This window comes from Chaetura pelagica, unplaced genomic scaffold (assembly GCF_000747805.2).
Source record: "Chaetura pelagica isolate M959 unplaced genomic scaffold, ChaPel_1.0 scaffold69, whole genome shotgun sequence".
Taxonomy (NCBI): Eukaryota; Metazoa; Chordata; class Aves; order Apodiformes; family Apodidae; genus Chaetura; species Chaetura pelagica.
In genome coordinates, this window is record NW_009970724.1 from 8,944,454 (window position 1) to 8,970,949 (window position 26,496).

At 38.7% G+C, this 26,496-nt stretch overlaps 1 protein-coding gene across 1 annotated transcript in view; it reads right to left on the minus strand.

Annotated features, from left to right (window-relative positions):
• ABCA4 (ATP-binding cassette, sub-family A (ABC1), member 4) overlaps window positions 1-26,496 on the minus strand; it is a 69,997-nt gene that overhangs the window by 1,472 nt on the left and 42,029 nt on the right. Inside the window, exons 20-49 of the mRNA XM_010006767.1 lie at window positions 26,042-26,173; window positions 25,142-25,281; window positions 24,208-24,345; window positions 23,717-23,904; window positions 22,860-22,950; window positions 22,286-22,491; window positions 21,831-21,879; window positions 21,094-21,335; window positions 20,577-20,701; window positions 19,267-19,365; window positions 18,575-18,577; window positions 18,086-18,275; window positions 15,866-15,960; window positions 14,875-14,907; window positions 13,403-13,508; window positions 13,208-13,282; window positions 12,575-12,744; window positions 11,428-11,605; window positions 9,885-10,000; window positions 8,086-8,233; window positions 6,530-6,653; window positions 5,644-5,773; window positions 4,647-4,767; window positions 3,749-3,811; window positions 3,531-3,637; window positions 2,618-2,759; window positions 1,909-2,043; window positions 565-668; window positions 385-477; window positions 2-49 (exon numbers count right to left, since the gene is read on the minus strand). Of these exons, the coding sequence (XP_010005069.1) occupies window positions 2-49; window positions 385-477; window positions 565-668; window positions 1,909-2,043; window positions 2,618-2,759; window positions 3,531-3,637; window positions 3,749-3,811; window positions 4,647-4,767; window positions 5,644-5,773; window positions 6,530-6,653; window positions 8,086-8,233; window positions 9,885-10,000; window positions 11,428-11,605; window positions 12,575-12,744; window positions 13,208-13,282; window positions 13,403-13,508; window positions 14,875-14,907; window positions 15,866-15,960; window positions 18,086-18,275; window positions 18,575-18,577; window positions 19,267-19,365; window positions 20,577-20,701; window positions 21,094-21,335; window positions 21,831-21,879; window positions 22,286-22,491; window positions 22,860-22,950; window positions 23,717-23,904; window positions 24,208-24,345; window positions 25,142-25,281; window positions 26,042-26,173 (3,591 nt within the window). The remainder of the gene's footprint in view (window position 1; window positions 50-384; window positions 478-564; window positions 669-1,908; window positions 2,044-2,617; window positions 2,760-3,530; window positions 3,638-3,748; window positions 3,812-4,646; window positions 4,768-5,643; window positions 5,774-6,529; window positions 6,654-8,085; window positions 8,234-9,884; window positions 10,001-11,427; window positions 11,606-12,574; window positions 12,745-13,207; window positions 13,283-13,402; window positions 13,509-14,874; window positions 14,908-15,865; window positions 15,961-18,085; window positions 18,276-18,574; window positions 18,578-19,266; window positions 19,366-20,576; window positions 20,702-21,093; window positions 21,336-21,830; window positions 21,880-22,285; window positions 22,492-22,859; window positions 22,951-23,716; window positions 23,905-24,207; window positions 24,346-25,141; window positions 25,282-26,041; window positions 26,174-26,496) is intronic.

The window sequence follows — 26,496 nt, forward strand, 5'->3', positions numbered from 1 at the left end:
AGGCTTTGGAGCTTTGATTTTCAGAGTGACAATGTAGCCATCTCCAAACCTGGGAAGCACATGTGGATTTGGGAGTTGGATGAAGAGATGGATTCATTATTCAGGAAGGAAATTAATTTTCAGCAGCTATGAAAACATTAACAGTATCTGAAAGATAATGCGTAAGATCTAGCTTTGTAGGAAGTCCTGTATTTGCCCTACTGAGGTGTGTAACATCTAAGAGTCAAAATGAGGTCTGCTCAAATTTTCTAGGATACCACAGAGCTGCACCCAGAAATGGATCTCTTTAAATAACAACTCTTCAGATTGGATTGCATGTAAGAACAGTACATGTCACATAAACTAAGGTTTCCCATTAAAAAAACATTAAAATATTTTACTTACTTGCATTTTAGCTGCTGAATCGTGCCCAGGCATTTGAAGGTACCTTTTACCATGATGGCTAAACGAGTGCAGAGGGCCTCACATTCTTCCATACTTTCAAAAAAAAGAACAGATGTTTGAGATAAAAGGCAGCAGATTAACTTCAGCTGCTCTGGGATTCTGAATGCTAACCATTTTTACCTATGTGAGGTTAGAACCACAGCTCGCCCATCTCTGAGGACGCTGACGATGGAGTTCCACAGGAGGCGCCGGGACTGAGGATCCATTCCAGTAGTTGGTTCATCCTGTAAGGGAGACATTGAGATAATTAGAGTCAGAGAAACAGATAAGGAAAGGAAAATCCATTTAGAATCAAGTCATCATGTGTTTGGGCCTTAGCCTTACTTAAAACTGCGCCTTGAGAAAGCATGACTGAACTGCTACTAATGGACTCCTGGCACAAAGCAGTAAGGAAACAAGTACAAGAAACTGCAGGTGAAAATGTAATGCTGTCTGTGCAGATCACAGCTACAAGGAGGAATGCAGTGACCACTGCAGCCAAGGCAGTCCCCAGCCTAGGGTCTTAGATATATGAAATATAAGCATTTGTGATGCCACATTCTAAAAATATTTAGAAGCCAAAATAAAAATAAATGGAAAGAGACTCATGCAGTAGCAGTTACATCAAATTGTGTCATGTTTGGCTCCCATGTTCTGATGGACATTAGAGTTAGTTGTAGGTCAACATGCTGGAGAAATAAAGAAAGTAATCTTACTCTAGGTAGTAACAACAAATGTTAAGAAACTTTGGAGAAAAAAAAATGTTCATTCAACATTTTGTCTTAAGAAATTATGAGAAAACATTTTATCTGGCTGTTTGACTACATACAGGCAGAATATATGTAAGGGCATATTAAATGTAATATGCTATTAAAATGTTGTTAAAATGTTTCTTTTTAGCCTACAAATTAAGGTGATAAATTATAATCCAAATAAATATTTTTTGTAGTAATTGCATTTAGATTTTCCCTGGAGATATGCAATTATCAGATAACTTAATGTTGTTTAACAAAAACTACATTTCAGCATTTGTATTGTTTAGTATAATTTTTTATACTTTATTCCAAAGATATTAAAAGGGCTACAACAATGTAGCTATATTCCTTTGTTCTGCTGGATAAAGCAGCAAGGTATATGTTGTAAGATCATCTTTTACCAAAGTGGTTATACTCCGACAAGAAATGGCAGACTGAAACCAAACATGGATTTAAATTCAGATTTGTCTGTACTATAGATTTTGTCTGAAATAATGCTTTGTTGAAGATCATCATCCTTTCATAATCACTTGGAGTCCCTTGGAGACATAGTTATGTATCCCAGTGTATCCCTGAAATTAAAGAACTCAGAATTACATTGAAGTAGATGTGAGTTGAGGGAAGAAAAGAGCTTGCAAGGACTGTCATAAACATCCTTGTACCTCTTTAGTAGTAGTTTTATGAGATGTCATATTGTATTACCACAGAGCTATGTAGCCATGACACTTACCAGCAAGACAAGTGGTGGGCAGCCTATCAGTGCAATGGCAGTGGAGAGCTTGCGCTTGTTGCCACCACTGTAGGTACCAGCCAGGTGGTCTGCATACATAGGAAGTCCCAGCTTCTGGATGCCCCATTCGGCGACCTATGAGAGAGACAGTCTTTTTCATGCAGCAGCTGATGTATAACAGATGAGATTGCTGACAAATCCCTCTTCTAGCATAGACATGGCAGTCCTCTGAGTTTTAGTACATTCATTTTAGAACTGGAGCAGGGGAGTCAAAAAGTTTTATGATGACAAGAGGAATTCTAACTATTTGATGGAAAGACATAAAACCAGCCTCAGCTGTAGACATCCTATCTGTGCAAAAATTTAAATTATTTTCTTCTGAAATCTTCTTGATGTTTTCTCTCTTAAACGTAAACAACTTCAAAGACACGAACAAAACAGCCACCAGTGCAGTTCTGAGTCACAGAAATCACATCTTTATCCTTCCAGAGTTGGTGCCGCAGTTGTCAAGTACCTTTAATACCTAAGAACCTGCATTCAATAGCACAGCCTTGCACTTACCTGTTCAAAGGACAGGAATTGTTCCCAGGGCTTCAACACACAGAATGGCAAGCCCACCTTGGAAATTCTGGCATGTTATGAACTCCATTAATTATAAAAAAATATTCACCATAACTCTGTATATAAGTCAAAAGTAAGAATGCTTTACCCTCTTGACTTCCTCTGCTGGAACCCCCCGCAGGCGTGCGTATAGGTAGAGATGTTCTCGTCCTGTGAGCAGGTCATCAATGGCATCAAACTGAGGGCAGTATCCCATGTTTTGATGGACATCAGAAATGTGGGTCAATATACTGGAGAAACAAAGAAAAGAATCTGAGTTCTACAATACTAGCTTTAGGAGAGAGATGGACAGTTTGAATAAAATCTTTCTTTTCTGGTGCAAAAACTCTTGTAAGAGGAGAACAAATTCTTCCTGATACAACATCCTACTGAAATATCTGTCTATACAGAACAGCAAGCAACATTCTCATCTAAATCAGCATTGGTAGTAGTAGTGGAAGTACAAAATCACAGAATGGTTGAGGTTGGAAAGGGGCTGGGGAGGACCTCTTGATCACCCACCATACTGAAGCAGGGTCACCAAGAGCAGTTGCCCAGGACCATGTCCTGGCACCAAAATAGCTATTGTTCAAATCACATCAAGGGACAAAGAAACAAATCCCAACTATGCCCAACAAACCAAGGCACACAACCTGGAACTAAACCAACATAAATGAACACCAGATCATGCTGTGTCCACTGATTATATTATACCAGCACTGTGTAAACAAAGATGTTAGAAATAGACAGAGAAAAGTCCCAAAGCTCAGATCAAACTACATTGTTGGACTGGTTATCAAGCTCTTGACATTAGATTTGATTGCCGTGACCAACTGGTAGCATTACTACAACTTATCCACAGGTTTTACAATAGAGTGTTAAAAGTATGAAGTGCCAGTGTGTGTTAGCTGTGGTGTGTCTCAGTGCCATGAAACTGAAAAGAGCTGCTGAGTCATTGAGTCTATGATCTGGGCAGTTCCACCCCAGTAAAAGGACTGTCACACTTATTTTAAGGTACTTACCTATTGCCAGCCACTATAGCATCTCCAGATGTCACTTCAGTATCTCCAGTCAGCATTTTGAATGTTGTTGTTTTGCCAGCACCATTCACTCCCAAAAGGCCAAAGCACTAGATTACAAAATTTATGACATTCTTTAGTATTTCCAACTCGATAATCAGCAGGGACATGAAGTCAGAACTGATGCATGGAATATGATCTAGTGTTATTGAACAACCTACCTCTCCGGGACGGATGCCAACACAGAGTCTGTCCACTGCAGGCTTCCGCCTACCAGCATAAATCTAAATGGACAGAAAAAGAATAACATTGTATTCCAAGACATCTGCAGCAAAGACAATCTGCTGAATTTTTTAGTTCAATGCTATTGGGATAGGACAACTTTAGAACCAAGACAGGAGTAAATAAAAAATTAAAAAGAGCAAGCATTCTATAAGTCAGAAATTAATTTACATTAAATACATTTATAATGACCCCTAACAATACTATTTTTTCCTGCATGCAGCCTTTTACTTCATATTTCTATCACTAGGAGACAGACCTGACACTTTGCTGGGACAAAGTATCTCTGACATTTCAATATAGCAAGATAGTCTGAAGAATAATACTCCAGTTCTCTATTCATGAGATCCCAGCAATGTGTATAATTTTTGTGTTTCTGTAGCTCAAGCTTGCATGCATTCTGATAGCATAATTTAGATGCCTTCAAAGTCTGGAAAGAAGATAAATTAACAATAACTATAGTCCTCAAAATGAAAGCAACCAAATAGGTTAACTTGATATTGAAACCCATTTATGGGAAAAACCAGCATTGCAGAAGAAGACATTTGTAGTAGAAATGAACACTCAATAGATAACAATCATGTCAGATAGCGTGAGGTAAAAAAAAAAAGAACCTTAAGCAGTGAGGGTTGCACTGTACTTGCTGGACTTGCCTGTGGTTTGATTTTTAATCAAAAGAAAGCCAAATAACACATCAACCCTTGACTTCTAAAATGTTCTTTTCTAAGGCACAAGATTGATTTTGAAAACAATATCATCTGAATCCACAGCTGAAATACATTCTGAAAGAATATATTTTCACTAAACTCATTTGTTTAATTCTTCTCAAAATATTACCTTGGTCAATTCTTGTAATTCTAAGATATCTGTTTTGTTTCCTCCACTCAAAATTCTTTTTCTTTCTTCTGCAACGTCCTCATCTTCATCAACAATAGGTAACATGGCAGTTTCAGCAAGCCTGAAAAAACCCAAGATACTGACTGCAGAAGCAATGAGTTGCCCTGGGTGTAGTCAGAATAACAATGCAAAACAACAGCTAATCAATTGCCAAAAATGTGAGTTGTGGAAGCAGTGGGATTGAAACTTCTCAGTGTGACATTGGCTGGAGTATTCCTGCTATTGGAAGAATCCCTGGACCTTTTAAAGCTCATTTATAAGTACTAAAAATGTAACTCAAAAGAGCATGCCTTGTCAGTGACTGTTAGGACATAACGTGCCCCCTCAGCCTCAGCTTTCACTATTTGGCTGCTCTTTAGAGGCTAGTGACAGTCCAACTGCAGGTCTTTCGAGTGCACCTCCCTGTAAGACAGTATTTTTATAACTGTACCAATTAGTGTGCTTGTTGGCATTCTCAAACAGGAGTGAATGACCCCCTCACACCTGGGAGGAGCTGCTTTCCTTGAGATAGAGGCACATTTCCAAAGTAGAGAGATGTTTGCACAATGTCCAGTTTGCAACTGTCCTGTGCAATGGCCTAGAATTCCTCTCAGGATGCCAGGCTAGTACTTCATGCCAGTGCTTACAACACTACACACTTTATAAGTAATTTTGTAATCTCACTATTACGGTGTCTTAATCTAATAAAAACCAACAACTTTAAAGTCTTAATTCAAGAAAAAAAATCTTTAACGATATTATATTTAAATCCTGTTACGATAATACACATTTACTTTCATGAATCAGGACATCAAAAAATTGGGATGAAATCAGGCAATTAAACACACAAAAAAAAACCCCAGAGAAATTAAGAGAAAATGAAAGAAAAAAGAGGCATATAGAGAAAACAAAGACACCCTGTTAATAAAAGAACATTAACACAAGATTTCAGACATACCATTTTGTGGAGAACAAACGATGCTGTATGAGGAGATTCAAAATGAAGTATGCAAACCCTTGAACAGCCATGGCAAACAGGTTCTTTCCAACAAAGTCCCACTGAAAAGGATTGGAAACATGCTCCTCACCTTTGGAGAAAGACCACCAGAAAGCAAGGTGAAATACTTCTGATACAAAACGCTGCTCCTCAGAACAAAAGGCATAATCATAATAGCTTAGGATGAAAATCTGTAATTTATTTTATCATGGCCAGGCAATGTTTTCCTTTTCAAGTGTCTTATAAAGATTCTTGAGAAAATACACTCCAAGCTCAGCTGATACCTGGGAGCAAAAATGAATATAAGCTCTCTGAATATACACTAATCTGGATATCACAACATGAAATTTATATGGATAATGTGAAAGACACATTTTTCTGATCTGAAACAGGTGAATTCTTCTATATGACCACTCTTTTAATAAGCAGTTGTCTGATATCAAAGATAGCCATATCCCAGGAGGATGCATTTGAAGAACAGCAGCCATTTCAAGCATTAACACAAGGACTGCTGAAATACCTAAATGAAAGGAAATAGTATATAGCCTCCTGTAATAATCTAAGGACTTTAGAACAAGTGATAAAAAGACACCAGAGTCTGGCACTGAACAAATTGATTCATTTCCAATACAGACTACTGGTTGGGCCACAGAGCTCTGGCAGCTGTATCAGAAGCTGTGATTCCTTCAGAGAGGCTGAACTTTCATACTTTTCATGAACCTGATGATGTCAAAGGGAGAATGTCAGAAACAGCCACTAATTTTCCAAGGTAAAGCTTCCAGCCATTGCATCCGAGGTCAGGACACGTGACACTGATATAACTTGTTGCTTACTGGCTCTTACTTACCAAACCTGGCATATACTTCAGTCACAGCTTGGTTCATAGCCAAGTCAATGAGTCCACGGCCCAGGCAAAAATGTGGGAGGACAATCAGCACATTTTTCAATGTTTTATTAAACCTTATCAAAGACTATAAGAAACAGAAATAACATAATAAGAAGCTGAAACTACACCTCTCCAAGAAAATATAGCAACATGAGTGGAAGTTCTTCATCATGTCACAGAATCTTGATGTTCTGTGTTCTTACAACAGCGAAAGAGTACTTACTAACTTACACCCAAAGCATCCACAGCCTAAAATGCAGCACAGAAGAACGCTGGCAACACACTGCACCAGACAGGGTGCTTTTGGAAAACTGCCAATTGGGAGAGAAATCAATCTTTGTAATGAAGTACTTCTCCATGGAGTAGAAGTAATTCTGGTGTCAGCTATTATACAAAACAACTGTGAGCAACAAGAAAGAGTAGTATTTTTCAGTCACATCATCTTTATAGCTAGAATATTCCATAATCAGGACTGACAAAATATTAAAAGTACCAGTGTCTGGGCATAACTACACAGTAGACCTTGGTGCAATGTGAAGATACTCAAAACAGTGTAAGTGCCAGTAGCAGCCTGGCTGCATCAGCACTGCATCCAGAGAAGGGCAATTTTCCCCCTGGAGACACAGTGTCTACAATTGAGGTGTGTTCTTGAAGATAACAATACTGGCCTGCTGTCCTACAGACTGAGTGGCACTAGATTGAACCCTGTGCTATCGAGCAGCATGGCTGAGAATGCAGGAACACCAAGGACAGAAAATATTGTGAAGTTGGCCCTTGAAAATGTTAACTGGACCAAGAAGACCCGTTTCTCCTTCCTTGCAAACAACAATGCTTCATCAGCACATGGTGTTTGAAAATGTACTATCAGTAATGATAACTAACAGGATTGCTGTCAGATGTAAAAAGGGTGTCAGTCTCAGTGGCCAGAGTATCAGGAACTCTAGAGGTGGTACTAGTAGTACACACAAGTCAAAACTATTTTATAAGCTGACCTCTTAGCCTTTCTAAAACCTAATTTTGGCACTCACTGTTTTCTGTCTATTCTTGTACTTTCTGTCACTTTCTTGGTGTTAAACTATTTTTGGGCAATTCTCAAAATGCTATAAGTAGAACATCTCCTCTAATACCATGACTAGCAGGAGTGTCTTTCCTTACATACTGGTGACTGATTTTCTACTATCTACCTCTTCCTGTGCAACCCAAGCTGCAGAATCAAGCACAAAGTGCCATGTCTCTTCCTCCTCAGCTATCAAAGCATACAGAAGTTTGCTCATAGGGTTGAAAAGTATTCAATGTCATTCCTTGTGTGTGTAGCCCAAGATACTGATTGCCCTGAGTTACTTCTCTGGGTTATTCTGCTCACCTGTCCTTACAGTTACTCAGCAAGTTCCTCACTCACTTACTTACTGCCAGAAAAATGGCAAGGTAGAGAAAGACAATTATTGCTACAGACAGTTAGCCTTGAACACCCTCTGTGCAGTTCTGTAAACCCAGGTATCAACAAAAACATTACTTACTGGGTTATTTTCAAATAACTCCAGGATGAATGTAATGGCACTGCTGTTGATCCCCACAAAGAGATTAATGCAAGACAATGCAACATAAGCAGTGCTAGGAACACTGAAGAAAGAAGAAGCAGGGTACATCATGGGTATTACTGCCCACCTGCATGAAAAAGATAGAAAAACCTATTATAACAGCTTCTCAGCATTCTCATGTCAGTTGGCCTACTCAAAACACAAAGTTGAGCTTCCTTCTCATCCCAAGTGCAATGAAATGATGTAACCAACCAGAGATGTCACTACAATATTCTTTCCCTGGTTACTAGATAAGTTTTTTCTGCTTACTGTTTTTTTTTTTTTTTCTTCTGCTAAAATGCAGGCCAATAGAAACTGCTAAAATTGAAAAACTTTACTCTAACAAGGTTATCATCACCCCAGGCATCCTTGCACATCCTCCTGGACTGTACACTGGGCAGGAGAAACAGACATATTACATAAAGCAAATACAACGCACTGCTTTGCTAGATAATCTTCAGCCTTTGGAACTGTTCAAAGAAATCAGAGACTGTTCAAAGTTCTCTACCACTGGTGGTTTTTTTTTTACTCCTGATTTGGAGCTTCCTGTGACATGATTTCTGGGACATAGCAAATGCATATTCAACAGCACAAGAGGAATATTCCCCTTGGAATAAGTTTACAATGCTTAGCAACAATCACACTGACTAGGAAGAATGCAGTAACAACCACCTGAATTTCTTCACAGCACAGGACATGCCTGATCAGAAAGTGCATTGTGACTACAGCTGGATGCAAGGGCTAATATAAGTGATCCTATGAATTAATTTGAATTTTTTGCTTGCTTTTTTTTTTTTTTTTTTTTGAGTACCAAATTGTGAAATTATTATTGAAGTGACAACCATGTGATTATATTTTTTCTGAAAATTTCACCTTGGTAGATGCTTTAAAATAGGCAAACACATTTTGAATGTCCATCTGAACAGCTATTACTTACTATATTTTAAAGAAATACTCAGAGCCACAGACAACTTAAAGATACCACTGTTGCACTTCACAAAGATAATAATGGAAAACGAAACAAATCAGTATTCTGATTCCATTTTTAAACACTGATTATTTTACAGAGATTAAATTATGACAATGCTTTGCATTTTCTTGGGATTGTCATTTAAAGGACATGAAAAGTTAAAGTAGCCTGCCCAGAAAAGAACTGTTCCTTCTTAGGCCTAATTTGTGATATACATAGGAGGATGTGAAAAGCTCAATTTCTTTCATTAACTCTATAAACAGATCTGGTCAATCATTTTGCCTAGACCACATCAGCTGCAGGGCTATCAGGAATAAGATTTTACATATGATCACTAATTAAATGAGAGAACATGAATTTCAGTCAGCCTTACAAAATGCTGTGTTGCCAACAAAAATGCTCCTTTGAAGTTAAAAAAAAATAATTGAACAATCAGTACTCTTTGCCCTTGGGTTAAACGCTGAAAAATGTTTTAGTATTGGCTGTCAATGAGACAAAGCAACAAACTGAACCAATATATTTCCCTGTAAGGATAACATTTAATGGTTAAAAACGTAAGGCAGTGACAAAAAATCTCCTTCACAGCACGTGGCCAGACAGAGTGTGTAACTATCCAGGCACAGGGAGAGAATCCCATTCTAACCTGTCTAGTACCCACTCAGTTTTACTCTTTAAAGCTGTATTTCTCCAAGTTCCAAGCTCAATAATATGAAATCCTTCTCATGTGAAATACAGGGCCCCATATGCAGGAACAACCTTGAACACTCACCCATACAGAAGCAGCAAGGCAACAAGCACAGGGAGGTTAGTCGGAGAAGTGTACGCTTTCTTGTTGAATCCAGCAAATATGAGCACAACCATTCCAGCACTCAGCGCATAATTCACCTGCCACATCACAGGGTGAAGACCAGTGTAAGACCTGAGAAGGTCTGCAAACATACCCAGATCCTAAATATTGTTCCAAAAGGATTTGGTATAGAGAAACACTGGAACTGATGAGCTAGACTAATTACACTTAAGCTTTTGGATCGAGGGGTCCCTGGCAGCACCCAACATTTTTCTGAAAATTTTTTTATCAGACTGTTGATCAAAAATACATGTATTGTTGTTTCTTAGGTTATGGTTTGGGAGCCAATTATTTCATGGTTCTGTTGGCAGACTGCACACAGAAAGAGGCTGTGGGCATGCAGAGGAAATGCAGATTCTGGGGATGCAAAGGCTGCGTAGGAGGGAAAAAGCTGACTACTTGAGCCACATTCCTGGGAGGAGACTAAAGTGAGTATGCTTGGCCACTGCCCTTCTGTTTCTCTGTTCAGTGTTAGTAGGGCTGTCTACTGCAATGCACAGAGCTTCCCATGCAGAATGGAAGGTGGTGTTCCACAGAACTACTAACATAAATTAATATCTTTGTGACATGCTGCCAAGCGCCACAGCCAAGTAGAATTCCTGTAAAGGTAGCTATTGGGAAGCTGCTGTGACCAGCAGGGGACAGGAACTCAGAGACCTGCTTCTTTTCCCTCATTTACTAAATCAATGCTCTGCTTTACCTTCTCCTGAAAGAGCACCTTCTGAAGCCCAAAGAGTTTTGGGCTTTTCAGTTATTTCAATTTTTTTCTTTTTAATTTTTTCCATTCCTTGTTCATGCTTTTCTTATTGCATAAGCCCTTGGCTGCTCTCTTGTTGAGAATGCATGGCTAGAAAACAAGCCCCTTGCTGTGCCTCAACCAGGCAAAGAATTTGCTCCTTTGTGACAAAGTGGCCTGAGGAGAAATGAGAGTGTTGCTGAATCCTGTCTAAGCAAGCCTTGGCCTGTGGTCTAAATCCTTTTGTAACAACACAGTGAACATGATTCAGTGACCTAAACAAATACATCCATGTTATTTTAGACACCCTAAAGTATTTTGTCTGACCTTGAGCTACTGTTCCAGCAGCTTGTGAATCTCACACTTAGATTTCTTCAATATCTTGAGACATGTTATGGTTTTTCTGGAGGATGGGAGTGATTAGTATCAGGCAAATGGGCTTTCCCCTGTTGTGGTAAGTTATACTTCATTATACATTTCAGTTGTATGGACTGGAAACCCTAAGATTACAGCAATTTCAGCTCCATTAGTTGAGTAATGAGTTTTGCACCTGATTTAATTTCTACATCTGCAGTTAGTTAGGAGGTCAGATCCTTAGCATGCTATCTGAGAAACATTTACAGAAATGAATGCTTTGCAATGCTCAGAATCACCTTCACTGATTAGTCCCCAGTTCACCCAAACTCAGGAATAATTGCAGGCTATGAAATCAGAGCAGCAGTTACTCACTATGTCCCACATGAAATTAGTTAGCCAGTAGATCACAGGGCTCACACCACTGACAAACTGTAGATGCTTGGCTTTTGTTACACGTTCTTGAATCAGGTACAAAACAAAACTGGCTGGTATAAAGGACATGGCAAAAATCACGCAGATGGCAACAACAGCATCCACTGAAGTGGTCAGCCTAAAACAGAGCATGAGAAGGGACTGTGAGCAAGGGAATGGATGCAACACAACACTAGATTAGAATTTGGGAAATCCGAAGGGAATTTTAAGATCTAGAAGTATCAGGGTTATTTCCGAAGCAGAAGACTTATTCTGTTTCAAAATGTGCTAGTGTATTCTTCCAAGTTGTGCTGGGGACTGTAGCTAACAAATATGGATGCTGGTGGCACCATTCCCTGATTTTTCACTTGCCTTGATTCTCTGGAATAGCTCAACTCCTATATATAGGTCTGTGTGACAGCCTTTCCTGTGTGGTGTAACTCAAACTAGACATTACGGCACAATAGATGAAGTGCTCCAGGAGCTTGACAAAGAGGGACTCAAAGAGGGAAATTGCAGACGGTGAGATGAAGCACAGAATGTCTCTGTGCTAAGGCAGAAGTTTTTAGTTTTACTGAATTCTGAACTTAATAGGAGACATGAGTGGGAAGTCATGTCTTCTTAGGGGTGACTTTTTCAAGAAATTATGCCTTCTAGATTCTGGAATACACCAACCCTACTACATGCCATTGAAAGTCTACCTGTGTGCTGTCCTTAGCACCAAGATGGAGGCTGTGGACTGCTGCCTACCTGTCATCAAGTAAGGGCAATTTCTAACTCCTTTTTTGATGATGATTTCTGAGTTATTTCACAATGGAGCATGAACAAAGACTTCAGAATCTTTGTGCTTGAGAATCAACAGAAACATGTAATCATGTATAACCAATGATCATAGCTTCTACATAAGATGGGAATGAACTCTTACAGAAATATGATGAGACAGAAAAGAACAAATTTTATATCTAATTCTTGACTAAACAAAATTTCAGGAAAAGCCCTTTTCTGTCAATGGAACTGTTTCTCCTCAGAGTGTGAGCACACTGGTGGTGGCAAGCTGCCAGGAAAGGGAGGGGGGTAAAAGCCAGCAGCAAAGCACAGGCTGACTTACACAGTGACTTCAGAGAGTTGCTCCTTAGTGAGGTTCAGAGGATGGTTTACAGCAGTGATCCCATATTCCTCAGGGCCTTGGCCAGCCTTCAGATTAGCTCTAAGGATTGCATTATTTGCTACATTAAGGAAACTAACCATAGCATGCCAGCCTTTGTTGTTAAACCACACCTAAAAGAGACAGAAAACATAGATTAATTTAAGAAGCCTTCACTAATAACCTTGAGCTGCCAGAGAAAACTTGGCTGCCTTTTATATACTTTGGTGGCCATTGTCCTCAGGGGAGAATCCAGCACTAGGAATTCACAGCTCTTAGCCACAGTCCAGTAGTCTCACATATTATGCTTTTAAAAGGGTTGGACAACCACCGTCAAGGGATTTTACAGAAGCACATTTTAAATTTTAGCAGAATGTGTCCTATTCAGAAGGATTTAAGACAGCAAGAAGTACTAAGAACATGGTTAGAAAAATCTCATGTAAGAAATAACTTTGCATTAACACTGTCCCATATTACTTATAGTAATTACAGTATTTCAGATCTTCTTGCATCTGAGAATACCACTATCAATATTATCACGATTTGAAGTTTATGTCAAGAAAGACTGTGAGTTAGCAGGCTACTTTCAGTGAATACCTTAATATTATCTTCAGTTTCCATGTATTTAAGGAAATTAGACATTTCTTTAGCAGCAGCCAGTGAAGTTTGTCCCTAAAAATAAAAAAGAAAATGCTGAAGATCAGCTGTTTGGGCAAAACCTAGTACTGCAGGTTTTCAGCTTGGAAACAATTCTTCAATAAAAGAACAAACAAATAAAGAAATCTTGCTTACTCCTGTTAAGTTCATCATTCGGCCAAGATCACTAAAAAAATTGACAACTTGATCTCCAGAAACATGAAGGACTGGAAGCTTTCCTCCTATAGAAATTCCTCCATATCTAACAAAGAGAACAACGTCATCAGTCTCTTGCACCACAGACCCAACATTCTGTACATTACCATAAATACTAAAAATCCATTCAACGTAGGTTTCATTTTTATACATTATCTAATGAACAATCCCCATCCTTTTTCTAAAAAGTTGTATTAGGTCTTTATAGGGCTTGCAAATAATACAAGTTCTATCAGTTTCTGAGGGGTTCATGAGAAAGTTCTTATTTAGATACAAGACTTGGAGAAACTTATTTCTACAGTGCAAAATCTTTAAATCAGTACAATTGACATATAACTGTGTGGGCAGCATGGAAGACCGCGGACAGCATGGACCTCAGTTAAAATTCAGTTGCCCTGAGAGGAGCAGATATTCACTAATGTTGTTGCCAGCCAATACTCCATAATGATAAATACTACTTCATGACATGAACCATCCTATATAAAGTAATGTTTACAAATGAACAAGCAGATATTACATGAAAGAAGCCAGTCATCGCTACTTTTGTAGTGAATTTCTACTGCTGATGAAAAACTACATCAGTAAGTTCTTCATGCTAATCAGTCATCTTTCTAAGTATCTGCAGTGTTGACATCATACTGGGGCTAGCGGATGATTCTGCATTAGCTTGGAGCACAAGTGGAGCACCTTTTTATGACTACAGCACATGTTATGGGTGCAAATTGGAGCATAGGAGGTTCAAGGTGAATATCTGGAAAAAAATTTTTACTGTGAGAGTGACAGAGCACTGGAACAGGCTGCCCAGGGAGGTTGTGGAGTCTCCTTCACTGGAGACATTCAAAACCCACCTGGATGCGTTCCTATGTGATGTACTCTAGGTGACCCTGCTCTGGCAGGGGGGGTTGGACTAGATGATCTTTCAAGGTCCCTTCCAACCCCTAGGATTCTATGATTCTATGATGTTCAGAGCAGGGATGAGAAACTGTGGTGGTTACTTCTGTATCTGATAGACTGGTGCCTATGTTTCATCTTACTCAGGTCCTTTTTTTGGAGGGTTTTCTGCTGCACTTTGAAAGACCTGTGTCAGAGAGCTATTGCAATGTAATGCATTATTGTACTGTAACTTTCTGTCTCTCAGATCCCATTAGTCTGACTCTTGTAGATAATAAAACTGTGATAGTTCCATTGTGTGCCTCTTGCCTTCAGCCTAGAGGGGATAATCCAAATATAACCCCTTTTCTTTATAAAACCCTTGCTGACCCCTAACTTATTTCCTGCCAAAGTAATCTTTGTTCTATACTATCTGTCACAATTCCCCTTGTCCATTCAGAGAAATACTGTGAGGCTCCCTGGTTAAACAGAAATTCATGGTTCCTTTATTTACTACCATAATCTGTGAATTGGTTTCTTACCTTTGCTCATTGACCCAGTATTTGCTCTTCAAGCTGAAACAAACAAAGAGAATCATCTCTCTTAATGCACTGAAGGAAAGTCAATGGTATTGACAGGCTTAAATAGAAACCAAAGGTGATTTCCTATGCTTTGCAAATACCCAGTTTCCCCTTGTCAACTTTTGTCTTGGTTTGCTTTTTGTTTTATTAACTTTATTTTTTAATTGCTGCTGATTACTTTGAGTTGCAGGGTTGCCAGGACTTTTGGTATTTCGTGCAGTGGATTTTTTGTTTTCTGAGATGATTCACCTCCAGTTCATACAGAGAGAAGCAAGATTTCTACAGTGACACACACTATCCTAAATCCATCATGAAATTATTTAGAAGATGTATCTAAAGAAATTGTGACATGTCCTAAGAGGAATCAGTCAAAGGCAGAGCCAGCACATAGCTAATATAACAGGAATTTGAAGAACTCTGCTGGGAACGGGAAAGGTAGCAAGGCCTGAATCAGAAATAATCGGCCACGGACACTGCACAGCTAATCACCAAGCACAACATTCAGGCAGGCTGAGGAGTTTGCTCATAGATGTATCTATGTAACATTGTCCTCTGGCTCTTATAGTCCTGGGAAGCAAGTGATGATTAACTCAGGCAGATGGTCATGCTGGTGAGGCTACAGTTCTTCAGGGACACAAACTAGTATCTCTGCAAGGCAGTTCACTGTGCTGTGCAGAGGCACCAGTTTTCTCTCCATTGACACGATTACCATTGAAGTGGCTTTCTATCAACACTGAGACTTAGCTCTGCCTAAAAAGGATTAACCAATTACACAAATTAAAATAATTTAATTCCTCTGAAATAAGCATCTCCTATTCTCATATTTGGACTATGGACACAATGCTCAAGCCTACACAATACTGTGACACATCAGGTACTACGCTATTATTAAATGAGAATTTCATGGCCAGGCACAAAATCTGGCATGTGAAAAATAGAGAATCAACCCTACCTCCCTTTTATCAAAGTGGGATATGTTTTCACCAGAAAATCTGAAATATTTCTGTGGGTCAGATCTTGAAGAATTTCTGTGCTGTGCTGCACTCTCTAGAAAGAAAAGAAAATCTAATCAATCACAGTAAAATTAACAGTCTCTGAAGCTATTAAATGTTTGTCAGGAAAACCACAAAAGTAGCTTTAGTTAAGAGGAAGTGGTCAGGTTCATAGTTTCTCTGAAATGAGAGTGGGTCGTTCATTTTTCTAGCCCAAACATCCTTACTTTACTAAGATTTCGGAAGAAGTAATGAAATCACTGAAGTTTGCAACAGAACAGTTGCACTTAACTCTGAAACTTGACCCAAGTTATTTGCAATAAGGGCCAAAGTTGCTCAAGGCATTTTCTTAATTGTGAAAGAAGGAAGATTTTAAATTAAACTGAGGTCCCAGTGAAGATAAGGTACTTTTCTGTGATTTAGCAAGTTGAAGTAAAAATTAACACAAAAACTTCACCTTTACTGGCATTTTAGGTACTTTGAATGAAAATTACTCTATTTTTGTATTGAAAATGAAGCCCCATTATGCCTTTTGAGTCTTTTACAAACACAGGGTCTCTAGGAAATGCAAGACCTCAAACTTGCTGAGTTTATCCCAAGATAGAATATAAAATGTTCCTGGGCAGTTCTGGATGGCAAAAGCTTGCAACCTGAAATGACCTAGGAACGACCTAGGAACTAAGTCTAATGACCTTCGCAGAAGTTGCTACATTTGTCCACAGAGAGGCAGTACCGGATGACACAGAAGATCCATTACAGATGTTTAGCTGGTTCTAGAGAAGATGCGGGAAAACTGATGGCATCCTCTTAGGACCTTCACTAAATGAGCCGTCTCTGCTCAGACATACTCACAATTATTTACATACTGTTGCTTCCCAGGAGGCAAAATCTGAACTGTTTCTTCTGAAAAGTTAAAGAAAATGATCATATCTTGGAAAATTATCAGGATAGTATTATAATAAATACATATTCCTTTGAGAATTAGAATCCTCAGAAACAAATTAATTTTGCATCCTTCTTGGATGAGAAGTTTTAGGCTAAATTTCACTATCAAATATATAAACATGCAATTAGTAAAATTCAACTTTGGCTGTCTGTGGGACAGGGATTACTGGAAAATCAGAAATAATTTGAGATGCTGTGAATAAGGTCAGAATAGAACCTCTTAATTAATTTAATTTTTTGCTTCATAGTCACGAATTCTGGAGATATTTAAAACAAATTAATTTGCTTTGTTGTTTTGTAAATAGCAATAGAGAAAACAAAGCAAGCTGAAACCGTATGCCATGGATTTGGATTCAGAAATTAATTAAGATTGTGACATTAATGTTAAAACTACAATTATTTTAGTCATTTGGTTAATACGTGCAGCCTGGAAAACAGGAATAATGAAGTTGAACAGTGTGCATAATGAGATTTTGAATCAGTTAGCTATTATTCTGAGAGTGGTTGCAGTTCTGTTTTCTTTAACTTGTTAGAAAAACATTTAGAAAATGGAATCACTAACAGGCGATAATTTTCCTTTGCTCTTCAAAAGAGCAAGGAAATTTTATAAAGGACACTACTATGATTATTCATTGATAGGAAAAGGTGAGAATGTAGCTCTCTTCTCCATAGAGCATCAGCAGTTATTACATTACTCATTTTATGCGCATGCAAGCACTCATTTTGCTAGTTTAGAACTTTCTTTTGAGAAATGGACATGTAAAAATAATTCGGGATTGACTCAACACTAATTTTTCCAATTTGTAATGAGATTACCTCATTCCATGATACTAAAAAACATAACAGTTTTTATTTTCTTCCTTTCTTCTTTTTTCCTCCTTCCCTTCCCTTCTTTAAATAAAGACAATATTCTAAACAGGATTGTTTGTTAAGATTAAAAAAACCCCACTAAGATAAAAAAAAATTATTTGATAAGTTGTTAAAAAAATTGTGGTTTTCTTCTATATGAAAAGCTTGTGTTTTGGATTAAAACAGTAATAAAATTTGATTTAAATGTGCAAGCTTTTCTAATACCTCTGAAACTGAATTCCAACTTACAGCAATTCTTGCTCCCTTAAAAAATATACTCAATTCCTTTCATGTTTATAGGCATGACAAGGTACTTACAGACTAATCCCTTTTCCAGCACTTGCCATGAAACTTTTCTACAAAGATTGATGGTACAGGGGCACTACCTGTGGTGGCGGGAGGCCTCCTGCTCCTGCAGGGCACTCTGGCAACATCGTGAGTTTCTTCTGACTGCTGCACTTGCAGGAGGGCGAAGGATTCTCTGGGCTCCACTTCTGGGTCAGGAGAAAGCTGCTTAGGTTAGGATGAACAGCAGGTGTGTTCCAGGCAGTTGGTATATTATTGCACAGGTAGTTCCTGTGTAGAGGAACAGATTCTTTAAGCTGTGCAGAGATACAGCTCCTGAGAGCTCAGAAATCCACAAAATTACAATGCTCCTAAGTAGACATTCTCCTCTCGGCCTTTATCCTGTGAGCTATAAATAATAAGAATGTTTAAGAGTATTTGGCAAACATTTATAACTTTATTCTCCTCCCAAGTTTACTGTCTTCAGTTTGCAGATAGGACACTGAAGGGAAAAGAGACTGTTTCTGACCCGTTAGTACACATGAAATCTGCAGTGGACACGTATCTTTGTGAAGCAACTATCGTTTTACTTGCTCATACAGTACCTTTTCTCTCTTTATTATTCAAGTTTCTTGTTTGTTCCTGCTCTGCCAGTGGAAGAGTGAGAAGAGGACAGCTGGAAGAATCAAGTTGCTGGCTATAACAACTGGGAGAGAGGCAGGAGAAAAGGAACAAATGGCAAAGCACAGCATGCCATGCAGAGCAGGACTCACAGGCAGGATAAGTGGGTAGGACCACGAATGCTAGAGCTCTACTAACATTGTCCTCCAGAGTGAGAGTAGCTTCAAATCATATAGCCACTGTCCTCTTGCTACTTTGCTATCTGAACAATTGCTAAAGCTATTGCTTCTGAACACACGGGTGGGAACAGAAGGAATCTGAGGGGACTTGCACATGGGAAGTGCCAGAGAAGCTGTGAAGATTTGTGTCTGAGCCCACTGGCCTGACATATATTTCAAGGTTGTCTAATTCTTAATACAAGGCTACATGAACTGGCTTCCAGCTAGGCACATCGAGCACTATGAAACATTCTCAGTCCACTGGCATTGTTGTCCTACTGTTTGTTTGCTACTTTTGACCCAGTATTAGATATTATTCCCAACAATATAACCGAAGTATTGGCTCTAGTGAAAAGTCAAGACAATTAATTCTTTCACTACTCAAGTTCCACTAGTAATACAGTGCTAGAACCTTGTTCAAGAGAGATTAGCTAGCAACTTACGGAAGAGGCTGATTCTTCATGCAGCGATTTCCAAATCCTGGCTTATTCAGCAAAGCATCAGTGAGGGAGACCATCTGCTCACTGCCAGGACGTTCATTGCTAAGGGAATAAGATAAAACTTTCTCTATAAAATATCTTTTCAAACTATTGTACTTGGATACACACAGCAACTCGTGAAGGACAGTTGTACGGCATAAACAACTGCCCCCCTTCAAATCCTTTTCTCCTAATATTAAAGCATGACTTCTGACAATGTCCTATAGCAATATTCTCCAAAAAGGCTTGAATCCACATTTCTGCCCTCTCAGACCTGTCACGCTCAGTAATCAGGAGATGAAAATCATATTCTGCATTTTTGTTTGCTGAGGCCAAAGAGACAAAGCTAATAGTGAAGTGTCTGCAATTAATAACATTAGACTACATTAGACTATTGCAGTGCCAAGCGTTATACAAGTTTGAATATCAAACTCAGCTCCACATACCACCATGTGTAAAACAAATTAAAGTTCTGTGTGAACTTTCAGTATGAAACTTAAGGAAAATGCTTCAAAATTATTGCCTTCACTTTTGCTGCTTTTTGCTAGTTCTATCTAGGACTTAAACACTGTTTATAAATTTTCTCTGCATTGCATATGTTTTTACTTCATGCAAATTTGGCTTTGGAATATGTGGAAGCAAAGGTGAAGGAAGTGTTCATCAGAAGAGTAAAGTGGAATTGTGCAGTCACCTGGAGAGCATAGAGCTGAAGTTTCTATGAAGAATGAAAGGTGACAAAGTGCTAGTAGGCAAGAAAACCCACAACTCAGCTAAAGGATACTTTGTATGGAGAAACTGCTAAGCAGTAGCATTAATAAAACCTAAGAGCCTCTGCTTTCATCTTGTTTCCATAACTTTGCCCAAATACTGTACTAACTATAAATAAATCTACCACAGGTCAGTAGACAGGCTTGAATCTCATTGTTCTCTAAGATTATTAATACAGGAGTAGGTACATTTCTTACTGTTCTGGATCTCCTGTTAGGCAGGACATGTAACTTTGTAAGTGCTGAGGTCATGAATTCAGGTAGAAAGAAAAGAGTACCAAAGATAGCAAGGTATTGGAAGGACTATTGGTTAGATATACTAGTAGCTGTATCCTTCATTTGCAGCAGTTTTATGCTATTTTAAATCTGCTTACTCCAGTGGAGTTAATCCTTTTTTATACCACAGAGAGTAAGAAAAGCCCAGTAAGACGGCCTCATTATCCTAAATGCTAGGGAGAAAAGAGTGTATATATGACAGAGGTACTTTTATTCAGCGATTCCTCTTACCTGAAAAAAGTAAACTGTTGTCCATAGATCCAGGGGTGCAAGGTTAAGGCAGGATATTCTCCAAATGGAGGAATACTAACTGTAAGTATTAAAGACAGCAACACAAAACTAGCAGGGAGAACAATCTGCAGGGAATACAAAAACATCACACTAGGTTAATAGATATATGTAAAGTGACACTGTACACACCTCAAAATATATATAAACAAAAGGACAGCAGAAGTACACAGATCAGATCTGGTTTAGTTCCTCAACACCAACAATTTAATTTACAATGCTGTTAGTTAAGACTCTGTTTATCACAAAACTGTATTATATTAAAAATAAAATGCTGGTCTAGTAGTGATTTAATAATGAACTTGGTGCATGTGATTGACTCTAGGCAGAAAGAAATTGGATAAGAAGCAGAAGAGTTAATTAGAAGTTAGGGACACCGTTACCCATTTGCAGTAACTTTGTTGTTTTGCATAGAGACCTTGCTGGGAAAGAATCAAGAACAGCAAATGTCAGTCAGTACCTGAGCTAGGAAGTCCTTGTGGCTGCGGGAGGCATGCTGGAAGCGTTTGATGAGCAGTGCTTTGATCTGCTGATGTACAAGCTCAAAACCTTTATACTGCCGGGACCCTTTGCCTTCATTTTGATCTCCTGCCATGTCTACTGGCATTCGAGAAGTGTGATTGGTATTCAGTGCGGTTTGTTCAGCTGGTTTGTTTTGATTAGCAGTTTTGTCAAGAGTAGAACCATTTTCTTGAATCTCTCCTAGGTTAATATGAAAAGGGTCAGAGAAGACACTTTATACACAAAGGTAGCACAAACATTTTAATGAGCTCCAGATTTACCAACTGTATATATCACATAACCAGATTGCTTTAATTACAACTGTTGCACTATGACTGTATCTAGTGGCATCAAGCAGGTTAACACTTCTCTTACTCAGCAGGATGAACAAGTTAATAATGTATTTGATTTATAGACTAATGATCAGCAAAGCACTTTTTATAAAACTACTAAAACTATTGACACTTCTCTTTTATTTACATAGTTAAGAACCTAACCTGATTTAAATAAAAGTATTTCTGCAGACTTAATCTTGTTTCTCAGATACCATGTCAGGCCTGATAGTGGCTGACCAAATTTATTTTGGAAAGAAGACGATACAAAGACTGAAAGTTCCGAGGCTGCTCTTTACCTGGCATTCAGAATACAAAACAGTCTGAAAAAAAGTTTATTAGATACTGGTTCATGGATCCATACCTGCTTTTTGCATTTCAGGGTCAGCTTCTGCTGTGACCTTTAGGAAAACCTGCCAGAGACAAACGCATCTCCTGGTTAGAAATAGAACAGGAACAATAACCTGACCTCTGGAACACTATACATCATCCTCTAAAGAAACAGAAAAAAAATGTAGGTAACTTTACAGTACTCCTGCACAATGAGAGGTCTCATGAAATGTCTGAGAAAATAAAGGCACAAACTAAGATACAAAGACAGACCTCAGGCTAATGACTCATGCTCCACAATGCTAATACAAAGTAACGCTTGGGTCCTTTCTCTACGCCCATCCCAAAGACTTTCTGTATGTGCCACAGCATATGTGACCAGGTTTTGAAGGGGCTATAAGGAATTCATAGAATTACATGTTTAGAACAGGAACTGTCTCAGAAAATATTTTTAGGACAGATCAGCAGATATTTTAATCTGTCTTTTACCTCTTCAAGTGGTGTATCTGAAACTCCAAAACTGCTGAGTCCCAGGTCATCCAAGGTTTCCTCCAGTTCTCTGAAGAGACTGGCATAAGATCGCTGCTTAAAGTTTTTATTGGGCAAAAGGTAAACAAGTTCCTGACCAATGCTTTCAATTAATTTTGCTTCTGGGATATGATGATGAACTACTTCTGCTAGCTCGTTCAGATTTCCTGTGAAAAGTCAAAAAAATGTTCAAAGAATGAGTATATAACTGTGCTAAGCATGATTCTAAAAGCTGTCGTTTGCACTATACAAAAGGGGACTGCTCTATTACATGACTCACAGATGTTGATTAATACTGTACTAGACCGGTCTATGCTGCTAATTATGCTCTGGAACTATGCAGTGAACTATTTCAGGTCTGTTAATAAAACACAAACAAATCTTCAGGAATATTTCCTTAAGTTCTTCTCATATATAGAAAAGCCAAAATTACTTTTTTTGAGAAAGTAACTTTCCTTTGCTCTTAATATGCATCGGTTTTCATTAACAAATTACATAGCTATGTGCTGAAATGGTGAACCATCTCACTTCTTACCATCCAGTTCCTGCTCTGGAGCTCCTTCTTTGTCCCTCTGCGTACAGCTGGAGCAGGAGCAGGAGCATTGAGGTCCACAGCTACAAAGTGACTAGTATGGACAAGCAACAGAAACAAGGATGAAAGGGTTTAAGATACATGCAAAAAGTGATAAAAGAAAGAGTTGTCAGCCTTTGAACAGCCTGAGTCAGTAAAAACGTGTCATATTTGGAGCATCTTGAACATATATTGAAAGTCATCTGAGGACTGGATTAAGCAATACAGAAAAAACATAAATCCATCTGCAGAAAGCATATGAACTCTAATTGCATGCAAAATATGTGGGGAAATGTGATTAGCAGTGGCTAGGAGTATACAGATAGTGTTGCTACTAAGACTAGAAGCACTACTAACAGCAGAAAGAATCCAGATCCTCACTTCTCAAGTTGTGCAAGGCTGGCTTAGCTATGGTGAAGTGTAGACTCTTCTGGTGTCTGAGACTACATCGTGGTTATAACCAGTGTAAAGCAAAAGCAAGCATCATAAAGACCTGTATAAGGACAAAGGCAACTTGAATGGTAAAAGTTTAGACCTAGATAACTGATGAGAGTAAGCCCACTGAGGGCTTCATATCCACCTGTCAGTTTAACCTGTCTGGCTGAAGCCAAAGAAGATTTTTTCCAAGATTCAAGTATCCATATAGTTTTGTGAGGTATTATCACATTTTCTCATTGCTTTCTCAATTTTCTTATTGCTTTCTCAATTTTGAAGTAATGATTGTACAGTCTCAAGCAGGACATAGCTGCTTTCTACCTTGGTGCAGTGTGTTATTAGGTATTTTTCAGATTCCACATGCAGGGAGAGAGGTACAAACTTACTGCAGCCCTTGCAACGCTGCTGTTTTTCATCTTGCGAACAAGAGTGAGATAGAAGCCAGATCCAAAGCAGTTCTTCAGGAATACAGGAGAGCCTGAGCAGAAGAGTTTTCCTTGGGATATGATGGCTACTCTGTCTCCAAGCATGTCTGCCTCATCCATGTGATGGGTTGAGAGAATGATGGTTCTGCCTAAAAGGAACAAGGAAAAACATCCAAGTCATGGACTTTCTCTGGAACTCAAAATTGCGCTTAGGTTTTTTGGCAATTAATGCAGGGTTTTCTCTGCACCAGAGGCAGGTCCCACTACATTCATAGGCATCTGCTCAAAGAATCTTGTTTGCTTGTATTCATATTTCACTACTCATGACAGTTTATACAGCAGGCACATGCTGCAGGTTTTTAAAAACATGCATGCAGGTTTTAAAAAAACCCCACAAACAAACAAACAACAACAAAAAACCCTCAATCAATTTCTACTCTCAAACCTGTTACCTGAGCGATACTTCAGTAGAAGATCCCAGATAGATCGCCTGGAGTATGGATCAACTCCAGAAGTGGGCTCATCCAAGACTACCACTTTTGCTTCACCCACAAAAGCAATGGCTACTGACAGCTTTCTTTGCATTCCACCTACCAGAGGACAGACACATCCAGAAATCTGAGATGAGTTACGTAAGTGGCATAAATGTAAATAAAACTGCTTTCACTGTGGGGACAAACAGATGAAAGTTAACCAAAACAAATCCTCAGACAAATATTTCTGCACAGTTAAATTGATAGTTACATTTTTCTTGTGATGTTCAAAACAGCTTTTTCAAAATGTTATCATTTTTAGAAATACATTTTTCAGCTATACATTGCATTTTCTGCTTCCTGCCAGAAGCAGGAGCAGGAAGCTATGAGATTTTCACCCTCTCATGTGAAAGTAACCAACTTCTATAGTTGCAATGAGAACAAAGTAGTATAAGAACACTTGGCTGTTCATTGAAATCAGCTTTTGAATTGGAAAGTTCAATGTATTCAAATACACTATGTGCATTTGTACCTTTAGAATGAAAGATATTATTTCTTACCAAATAACACAGTATTATAGACTACTGATCCAAACAATGGTAGTAGCATAACAGCATATATATAAAATGCTTATATTTGCTTTTTCTTACATTGGCAGATTTTTATATATAGTAATTTAAAACCAAAAGCTTGAAGTACATTTGAATTTATTGTATATTTATAAGAAACAGAAGTTTTAGGGACAGGTTGTGCCAGCATTACTATTTGTACAGACCCACTTACTCTTTGAGAGTAAATACCTCCACAGTGCACCGTGATGTGTCAGAATAATGTGCCAGTAATTCAAACAGGATTTGCCCAAAGACAAAGAAAAGACAGCACAAAAAATGTCTTAGAACAATACTGTGGGCACCTGACAAATTTTGAGCCTCTTCATTCCTTTTATGGGTGAGGCCTGTATCTTCTAGCATTGCTTCCATCTCTTGCTCAGCTTCATCCCTCGATCTCCCCTTCAGTTGAGAATAAAACAAGATATGCTCTGCTACAGTAAGGCTGTGGAATCAGATAGAAAGGCACCAAGGAAATTTAAATGGATAAGCAGATTTTTTTTCCCAAATAGCAGTAAATTCACTCTAATTTTATCAGTATATTCACTCTAGTTTTGTATCTTGCTATAGGAAGAGGGGCTGCTTTACCCTAAATCTGGATCACAGATCTTTTTTGGGATCAACACACTTCACTCAGATGTCACATGCTCTTTCTCTGCCTTTTAAAAGCAGAACCTGCTACTAAAAAAACATGTACAACAGGCATTAAGCTATCCATTTATGGGAATAAAATGGGAACTAATGTGAGTAGTTACATTAAGGAAGAGAGTCTGCTGTCGAGATAAACACAAACTGGTAGCAGTGAAGCTGGAAATCACCCGAAAAGGCAGTAAGGGGCTGGGTAGTAGTGCAAAATAGAAATAAAAATATCCTGCACTGTCGGCTCAGATTTTTTTTCTCTAGGAGGCCTAAATTACAGTGCATGAATCCCCAGGCTGAACTCCTGCTAACCCACACTGCAGCAGAGAACACCAACACCAAGAGTTACCATTTTCTCTGGTAACTTCTCCGTTCCCAGCTAAATGATGCAGGAAATTTCTACTGGAGAAGGACAACACCTACACTATGCAAGTGTTAAGAGCTGGAAAAGTGCTTCTGAGATATATCTACTGCCAGCACAGTGAGACAAATAAGATAGGCTTTTGGGATGTGTCAAGCATACAGACTGATCCTTATTCTTACAGCTAGTATGGAATGATACTTACTGATTAAATAAGATGTTGTACTGAGGGCACATCCCTAATCTGTGCCGAATGGAGTCCATGTGAGTCTGAATATCCAGGCCACCAATCAGCACAGTTCCAGAGGTGGGTGGGAAGAGGCCTGTCAGTATCGACCTGAGAAAATAAAATAAGGAAATTCCCAATCTCCGTCTTTCTGTGCTAAATTAGGAAGACGCATTGCATGATTCCACTAGATGGAGCATGATGACTTCTTACTATGGGCTTTGATAAAACACCTCTGGCAGAGAGCATGCATACAAATACTCTTGCCCTGCTACAATGAGAATCTTGTGGATCTGCTAACATAATACTTGATACACCTGTCTGTATGGTTCTGGCCTGCACTAAAAACCAGTTTCAGTCAGCTACTCTGTTTCAGAGTAGTTTGTTCAGCATGTTACATCACCCCTATGTGCGAATGGGTATAAAAGGAAGCT